Raw genomic sequence first — 9,309 nt, 5'->3', positions numbered from 1 at the left:
CGCATAGCACAGGGAGATCAGCTCGGTGCTTTGTGACCACCTAGAGGGGTGGGATAGGGAGGGTGGGAGGGTGACACAAGAGGGAGGACATATGGGGATATATGTATATGTATAGCTGATTCACTTTGTTATAAAGCAGAAACTAACACACCATTGTAAAGCAGTTATACTCTAATAAAGATGTTAAAATAAAAAAAAAGAGTAAACCATTCTTCCTTAAAGGTGATTTCCCAAGTCATTGATCTTTATCCTTGGGAATGGGTCAGAATCCTTCCATCAGATGCTCAGTTCAGCTCAAGTCAACATATGGTGTGTAGGTGCAGTGGGCGTTTCCCGTGCAGCACCCCATGACAGGCATGAGGGCTTTTCCCAGGGGAAGATGTTAATGGCTGTCTGCAACAACATGGTGCTTCCTTAACTTTCCCTGAGATGTAATTTCTTCAATTACATAGATTGACATACACACAATTAAGTGGTTGTGTTTAATGGCCTTGTAGCACCCAGAGCTCATTTGATGTGCTCATTTGTCAACCAATTCCCCTTTTCTGTGGTGGTCCCATGAAAGCACCAAGTAAAACTGCAAGGTTAGTGGGTATCCTGTGAGACAATTACTTTTTCAAATTGTTTGTACTTTGGGGAAGTATTTCAGAGAATTTATGCTTCCTGCCAAAGTCTAGACCAGCACTGTACAAAAGAAACAGGAGAAATTATATTTAATGTTTTATTTTATTTTACCCAATAGATCCAAAGTATTAACATCTCAAGATGTAATATTAAAAATTATTAATGGGATATTTTACATTTTTTAATACTAAAGCTTTGAAATCTTGTATTTTACACTCATAGCACATCTTAGTACGAACCAGCCACATTTCAAGTGCTCAGTAGCCACATGTGGCTGATAGCCTCTGTTTTGAACAGCATAGTTCTAAACCCTCTTCTCTTACTCAGACTTGTCCTCTCCTAAATTTCCCAGGCTCTGAAGTGGCCACTATTAATATACAAATTCCATTTAAAGTCCTGTTCCTGATTTCTGCCCCTGGTGATTTAACAAATCACTATTTGATTAACGTGGTCACAAGGCCTACTCCTCACAAGGTGTATCTACTCTTTAGAGGAGAAACAATTTTTTCCCTATTACAAAAGTAACATGTTTTTTGGGTTGATCCAGAAAAAAATACATTTAAGCAGAAGGAGAAAAACTGGAAAAATCTATAATCCTACTGTCCAAATATAACAACACACTCTGTTTTAGTGGCCATTCTGATAGATTTTTTTTCCATAGGTATATCTTTCCCCAGAAATGGGATCAGATGGTGCACACTGTTTTATTTTCTTATAATTATTGTCTTCTACAACTTCAGTTTTAATGATCTAACATATGGATGTGCCTCAGTTTATTTAACCAGTCTGCCCACAGGTTACCAGACCTGAGAACTTGCCCTAGACAAGGAGTGGTTATCACCTGGATATACCCTAAGAGCAGCCCCACAGTGTAATGCTCACTTGTCTTCAGCGGGGAAGGGCACAAGTGCATTTGTGATTAGATGAGCGATGGGTGGATTGTGTTAAGTGGAGGAGTCTTTGCTATTAGATATTTCTGCTAATGGAGTGGAAGACGCCAGCCTGTGCTTAGGGGCCATGGTGTGTATTGAACGTATCAACCCCTCCGGTAGTGCCACCCCTTGTCACTCCAGAGCGAGAGCATTGTCACGTTGGAGGCTGTGGTGTGCTGCCCATACCACCCCCCCGTCTTCAGTTCCTAGGCACTCATTCTCCTAGCTGCTAACAAGTCACAGATAAATTCTTCTCCAGGAACTGTCTTAGCTAAGGGACCCGCCATGATCAAGGTCATGCCCCCTTCCCTGGGAGAGCTCTCAGCCAATGACTGATCAATGGGCGGGGGTGGGGTGGTGGCTATAATCCCCTGCCTCCTTATCCCACCCTGAGACAACTCTTCACGGCTCTCCCAGTTCCAGAGCTCTTTGTGGAATCTTCAGAGGCCTGTGTTGGGACTGCATTGCAGCTCTTCTCCCTCTGCCCAATCCTGCTTTCTTCTCTTCATCCCCTACAGGTGTATCTCTCGAGAGCATCTTCCAATAACCTCCTTACGTGCACATCTGTAGTTCACTCTGCTTCTCAGGAAACCCAATGTGTGACAGACACTAAAGTAAAATTTACTGATCTGACAAAGAGTTTATGTGTATGATATATCTTACGGACACAAGTTAAATAATATTTAGTTCTAATTGTAATAGTTACAGATTTCTCCACAATACTGGTGTTGCTAGAAATGTAACATTTCCCTTGTAAAGTAAATCAGATCTGGCTTAGACTTCCTGCTTGAGAAGTCAACCAGAAGTGTTCTGTATTTGTCCTTCTCTATGGCTCTTTCCTCATCATTTGGGCTGTGCCAAGATCCCACGTCTCTGGTCTGAGAAAAAGGTTCTGGGGAGGTGGGGAGGCCCTGCCCAGGCCTTCGCAGTCTTCTCCCGGGCAGGCCATTCCCCTTGTGGCACCCCTCGCCCTGCGCCGGTCTGGGACCCTCCATGCTCCACTCTGTACTGGTGTGGCCCCACAGCCCCCCATGTGGAGGAAAACTACCTCTACAACCTATTTCCTTCCTGGAAATTCCAGGCTTTATCCAGCCATTTGCTTATTCATGATGAGAGGATTTTATTCTTTAAACAGCAACTCTTGGCTGGCAGCCAGACTGGAGCAGCCTCAGGAAAGTGGCAGAGCTTTGAGTTGGCTAACTTTCATATTTCCCCTAGAGAGGAAACAATTATAAATTTCTCTACCCAAGAAGCAGAGGTGTAGACGTGACCTCTGGTTCCTGTGCTGGGAATCATGGGTGGTTCAGTTTTTTATGAGGATTCCTAAATTTTTTCCTGCTCTAGGTCCTGAAATTACTGCTCGCCTCCACCATATTAAGTAGGGAATCCATTGCTGACAGGTGGATCAGACAAGATATGATTCAGTCATTGTTATGGGCTGAATTGTTTCCCCCAAAAAGATTTGTTGAAGATCTAACCCCCGGTACCTCAGAATGTGACCATAGTTAGAAAAATAGCATTTTACAGATGTAATTAGTTAAGATGAGGTCATACTGGAGTAGGATAGGCCCTTAGTCCAATAAGACTTGTCTTTTTAAGAGGAGGAGAGACACAGAGGCACAGACACAGGAGGGAGAATGCCATGCAATGAGGCAGGCAGAGACTGAAGTGTTGGCAGCTGCAAGCCAAGGAGCTCCAGGGGTTTCCAGCAAGCAACCAGAAGCCAGGAAGAGGCAAGGAAGGGTTCTCCCTCACAGGTTTCAGAGGGAGCATAGCTCTGCTGACACCTTCATTGTAGACTTCTCGCCTCCAGAGTTATAAGACAATAAATTCCTGTTTTCTATTTCTCAAAAGACATCATAAAAATATGAAAAATAAGTCACAGGGAGATATTTACAAACTTAAAAATGACCAAGGAGTAGTGTTCAATGTGTGTATATACATATAAAAGAAGGAAGCAACACAATGAAAATATTTTTTTTTTTAAATCTAAAAGAATTTTATAGAAGAAAGCTGAATGGCTAATTGGCAAAATTGCTAAACCTCAATTATCAACAATAGAAATGCAAATTAAAATTATAATAATTTACCATTTTTAACTCACTGTGTTAGTTTGCTAGGGCTGCCATAACAAGGAACTACAGATCAGGGGGCTTAAATAACAGAAATTTATTTCTGCATAGATCTAGGACTCCAAATCCAGGTTTTGGCAGGGCTGACTTCTTCTAAGGGACTCTCTCCTTGGCTTGTAGATGGCCATCTTCTTCATATTGTCTTCCCTCCGTGCATGTCTGTTCTAATCTAATCTCTTCTTATAAGGATACCAGTCACATCAGATTACGGCCCACCCTAATGATCTCATTTAACCGTAACTACCTCTTTAAAAGATCTCGTCTCTAAATATAGTCACATTCTGAGCCACTACAGGTTAGGACTTCACAAATGAATTTTGGGAGGAAACAATTCAGCCCACAGCACTCAGCATATTAGCAATATTTAAAAATCAGATCATACTACTTGTAGTTGAGGATTGGAGCAATAGGAAATCTTATATACTGCTATGAGGAAAGTGATTTTACATTAAAACTGAAGGCGCAAATACCCTATTACTAGCTAGTCTATTCCTAGAGATGTACTCTAGAAAACCTTTGCACGGGTGACTAAGAAGACCTGTATACCAGTGCTCATACCAGCAGTGGAAAAACTGGAAATAATCCAAGCATCCATCAGCAAGAGAAGGAAGTATGTTTACACAATAGAATACTATACATCAGTGAAAATAAATGAACTAGAGCTATACACGTACACATAAATGAATCTTACAAACAATGTAGAGTGAAGAAAAGCAAAAGGTCTCGTTGGAAGTGGGCTGGCACATGAGCAGGATATAATGCTAGTTGCTCTGCTTCAGAGAAGACCATTGGCCCACGGATTTGCAGACCGGCCTGCAGAATCAACAGAAAAGGATCCAGTCCGAGACCCCCTGGGGACTCCTCCGCTTGCAGGTGTGGCTGCAGCGGGTCTGGCTGCTGCTGCCCGGCTGCGTAGGGATTCATGCTTGCCCTATCAGAAAGCACACACTAGAGGGCAGCAGTGATCAACTTAAAAAGAAAGTATTACTTACTAATCCATGGAAAACACTCACTCTCCTTACCTTTTTTTTTTTTAAACAATGAATTTTTTTTTTAAATTTATTTATGGCTGTGTTGGGTCTTCGTTTCTGTGCGAGGGCTTTCTCTAGTTGCGGCAAGCGGGGGCCACTCTTCATCGCAGTGCGCGGGCCTCTCACTGTCGCGACCTCTCTTGTTGCGGAGCACAGGCTCCAGACGCACAGGCTCAGTAGTTGTGGCTCACGGGCCTAGTTGCTCCGCGGCATGTGGGATCTTCCCAGACCAGGGCTCAAACCCGTGTCCTCTGCATTAGCAGGCAGATTCTCAACCACTGCACCACCAGGGAAGCCCTTCTTACCTTTAAATATTTGGAAATGATGGTACTTATTCCAAAGCAGAGATAATGGAAAATACTTAGCACGCTGAGTTGCTTTAAGAATTAACATTCTGGGTGTCAAGTGCAATACAAACCATGCACACATGCCCTGACACACAGTGAACTCAGTGAATGATATTGAACGGAGTGGATGGACAGAGGGACGAAGGCAGGAAAGAGAGAAGGAAGGAAGAAATTAGCAAAAAGCTAGGACTTACAATACATGGGCTGTGACTCATAATTTGAACGACCTTAGACAAGTCTCTTAACCTGAGCCTCAGTTTCTTATATCGTAAACAGAAGCAATGTCCACTGCGCTGGTTTGTTGTGAGAAAGAAATTGAATAAAGCAGTTAGATATGTGGTTAAAAGCACATGACAGTCATAAGACCTGGATTGTAGATCAGGCTGAATTCAACACAGTATAATTCATCAAATATTTACTGAGCAATTATTATTTGCCCGGCACTGTATCACCAGGTGCTGAAACTGGAGGAGTTGAATAAGACAGCCAGGCTTGTCCCTTGGAGAGGTCTGCTTTGGGATGGAGGCAGACCCAGGTTCTGGATCACAGCACTTCTATTTATTTTACATGTATTCATAGTAGGTCCGCCAGACTCCTCTCTGGTTGCATTACTGCAGTCCTTGCCCTCAAGAAACTCACAGTCTAGTAGGGGAGACAAACCTGTAAACCAAAAATTCCAGAGCAGCCTGCTAAATGCAGCAATGGTGGTCCATAGAATGTGTATGAAGGGAATGAGGAGCGGCTGAGGACTGTAGTGGGGGAGTTGAGTAAATGTTCTGAAGGGGATGATGTCTGGCTGAACTAAAAAAAAAAGGAGTTCCTATAGAGAAAAAAAGCAGAGGAGGGCATTTCAGATAACAGGAAGCATCACATACAAAGCCAAATAGACAGGAAATTGCTAGTTCCAGCTTCTGCCATTAACTAGCTCTATTGAACTGTTATGGAATTTCCTCAAGTCCCACTGGACTTCAGTTTTCTCATCTTGGAAAATGAAGGTTGGGGGCAGGGGTGGGGAGAGAGGCAACCTGGGTTTTCTATGACGTGCTTTCTAGCTGGATACCTCCATGCTGGAGCAGAGAGAAAGGGGTAGCTTTGGAAATACCAAGTGTCATTTTTAGGGCGTGAGCCGGAAACCCCACCTTTTGTGACCATCAAGATGATAGGCAGAGCCTGTAGTCATTCAGAAATTTTTGCATACATTAATTTACCCACTCCACCAATATATATGGCACTGACTGAGCCAGGCCCTATACTATTAAGAAGGCCACTGTCTAGCCGAGGGGGACAGGCGCATAAATAAGTACACGAGTACCATGGGAACTATATGTGTCTACACACTGCAGGTTCGTGGGAGCAGTAAAACAGAAGACGCTAGTGCGTGTAGGTCACCTCCGGATGGTGGGGGTGGGGGCAGGATTTAGCTCCCAGCAAAAGGGAAATTCTTGTTTCCGTATCCAGCTGCACCTCCTCCAAGAAACCTCCAACATTTTCAACCGCCGATTCTCCCCTGGCAGGCCGACGAGGCAGCCCCCCTCCACCGGCAACCTTTCACGGGCGGTTCCCTGCACGCACAGCGGATGCAGGTCCCAGGGCTGAGCAGAGTGTGCCGGCTCTCGCCACAGCTTCGCTCCCACGAGAGCCCCCGCAGCAGGGCCCGGCGCTGGCGAGAAGGGGCGGCCGGGAGGGCGGGCCGTCCAGCGACTCCAAGGGTTGGGCTCCAGGCCAGCTGGGCGGGGCTCAGGCTCCGATATAAGAGAGGAGCGCTCGGCTCGCGGCTACAGTGCTGAAGCTGGAGCGCCGGCCTGGACTGCAAGGCGACGTGCACTGAACTTGTAACTCAGGAACCAGAGGGACTGAAGAAGAGGCAAAGGTCTGATTTCTACTTCTTCGTTTATTTAGTACCAATGAATGGAAGGCGGGTGGCTTTGTGGGCGCACGAGAGCTCGGCCCGGACTGGGGGGGTCGTAGGCGCATTGGCACACCCAGAGGGTTCCGGGGAGGGGCCCAGCCACTCCCGAGAGGCCCCGGGCGTCCAAACTCAGAAGCTTCTCTCCCTCGCAGGAGCGCTTCTTCCCCCCACTCCCAGCCCCAGCCTCAGAGGATGCGGCTCCTCGGGAAACTCCGCGCTTCGGCCACAGGCCGCGCGGCTCTGGAGCCTGCCTTCTCCAATGTGCTCACACCGGACCGCATCCCCGAGTTCTGTATCCCGCCGCGGCTGCCCGCGCCCTGCTCGGCCGTGTCCTCGCCCCCGGCCGTCGCCCTGCCCCGGCGGTGCGCTGCAGAGCCGGACCTTTGGTCTCGAGGAGCCTACGACGGCGCGGGGCGCACGGACTGGGACCCACGCTCGCAGGCCGCGCTCTCGCTGCCGCACCTGCCCCGGGCGCGCACCGCCTACGGCTTCTGCGCGTTGCTCGAGAGCCCGCACACCCGCCGCAAGGAGTCGCTCTTCCTCGGGGGCCCGGGGACCGCCCCGCTCCTGCCCGCGCCCCGCCCCCGGGCCCGCACCTACGGCGGCGGCGGCGGCGGCGGAGACGCCCCCCTTGCGCCCCCGGGAAGAGCCCCTGCTGCGCCTCCCGCGGCCCGCGGCGGCCCCCGCCCGCCCCCGGATGCGCTCGCCCCGCGGCCCCGCGGCCGCCGCCTCCTGCGTGCTCCCGAGGGGCTGCTGCGCCGCGCACTGCGGGCCGGGAGGAGCCGAGGCCTGGCCCGCGCCCGCTCCGTCTCCAGCGGGGACGGGGATGATGACGACGACGAAGGGCGCCGCTCCGGCTCCTGGTCCCCGGCCCGGGCCCCCGCCACGTCCCCTCCGCCGCCCCCCGACCCGCGGCCCGAGCGCCTGGAGGCCGAGGGCACCGTGACTCTGGACCGCACCGGCGGCGCCCTGCGCCTGGCCGTCGAGTACAGTCGGGACAGCGGGCGCCTCCGCGTCCGGCTGCTCCGCACCGAGGGCCCGGCCGGAGGGGCCGCCGAGCCCCGCGCCCCCGTCGGCTGCCGCGTCAGCTTCGTCCTGCAGCCGCCGGGCCAGACGCGCCGGCCGCGGGGCGCCGTGGTCCGGCGGAGCCGCCGGGCGGTCTTGGAGCAGGACTTGTGCTTGGACGGGCTCTCGGAGGACGAGGTGCGCCGCCTGGCCGTGCGCGTCAAGGCCGAGAACCGGGGCCGCGGGCTGGAGCGGGGCCGCCTGCTGGGCCAGGGCGAGCTGCTGCTGGGCCCCCTCCTGCTCCTCTGAGGGCGCGCCCTGCCCCTGGGGCCTCTCGAACACTGCCAGCCGCTTTGTACCAAATAAATGTTATTTATTCGTTTTTCTAATCACGTTCTCGCTTTGTTGCCGTTTTAGTTCTTAGGTATCTGCTTTTGTCATCGTTTATTGGTAGGGAAGGATAAGATAATGACGCCCTCCTCTATTCAAAACACTCAATCCTTTTTTCCAGACCATTTTTTACATAAAAAGGTTGGCTTGTGTCTGAAAGAGAGAAGAAAGAAGTACACCCCATCTGCGTTGTTTTCCCATTCCTGATTTATATCAATGCCAAACGGCTTATGGGTTTAAAAAAATGTTATTCTTTCAGAATCATGCCCAACGCTAAGATGCTTATAGACAGCTTTCCATATTTGATGTGGTGTGGATTCATATCCTCATTCGGGCAGACGCACATCAGGGTGGGAACCTTCTGTAACACGGATACCTTGATGGGAAAAGAATTCCTTTCCCGTGAAGAAAGAACAAGATTCTTTTGAAAGTGAAGTCCTCAAAAATTGCAGAGGAAAAAGAAAACAAAGGAAGTGAAAGATCTTCCAGTGGATTGTATGTGGGGAGTAGATATTCCTGGCCTCTCCCTCTACCTTCTCCAGAAGGAGCCCTGGGAAATCTTGCTATTTCAGAAGGGAAATCATTCCTATCTCTGTAAACAAGGTGATATTTTTTTGTGGCTTTATTTCTACCCAGCTGTGTATATGTACATAGTAATTAATGACTTTGCAATAGGATTTCCCAGATGAGTTGAAATGTAAACTGTCAGTTTTTTGAACACGGGGTTATGAGAGAGTGTTTCTTAATCCAACTTATTTTCATTTGTTGATTCAACAAATAGACCTGAGTCCACTGGAAACTGATTATACCCAAGGGGGTATGCCCTTTATTAGAGGCATCTATGATGTGGTGGAGAGCACAAGGAGGGTGGGGGGAGATATAGATTCCAATCTTTTATCTGCCACTTGTCACTTGTCTGAACCATGGCAAATCAGTTCA

The 9,309-nt window shown here is 49.0% G+C and overlaps 1 protein-coding gene across 1 annotated transcript; it reads left to right on the top strand.

The window, feature by feature from the left end:
* The first annotated feature begins 6,824 nt into the window (after positions 1-6,824).
* Positions 6,825-8,369, top strand: LOC309624802 (C2 calcium-dependent domain-containing protein 4A-like). The gene is made up of 2 exons (XM_082383415.1): positions 6,825-6,936; positions 7,128-8,369. Exon 2 carries the CDS (start codon positions 7,168-7,170, stop codon positions 8,287-8,289), a length of 1,122 nt encoding a protein of 373 aa, XP_082239541.1. The 5' UTR covers positions 6,825-6,936; positions 7,128-7,167; the 3' UTR covers positions 8,290-8,369.
* The last annotated feature ends 940 nt before the right edge of the window (positions 8,370-9,309 follow it).

This window comes from Balaenoptera borealis (genome assembly GCF_965194805.1).
Source record: "Balaenoptera borealis genome assembly, chromosome: 3".
NCBI classification, from domain to species: Eukaryota; Metazoa; Chordata; class Mammalia; order Artiodactyla; family Balaenopteridae; genus Balaenoptera; species Balaenoptera borealis.
This window is presented reverse-complemented; position numbering and strand designations above follow the sequence as displayed.

Coding starts and splice junctions, on each gene's coding strand:
- LOC309624802 (XM_082383415.1), top strand. CDS start 7,168: ATGCGGCTCCTCGGGAAACTCCGCGCTTCGGCCACAGGCCGCGCGGCT.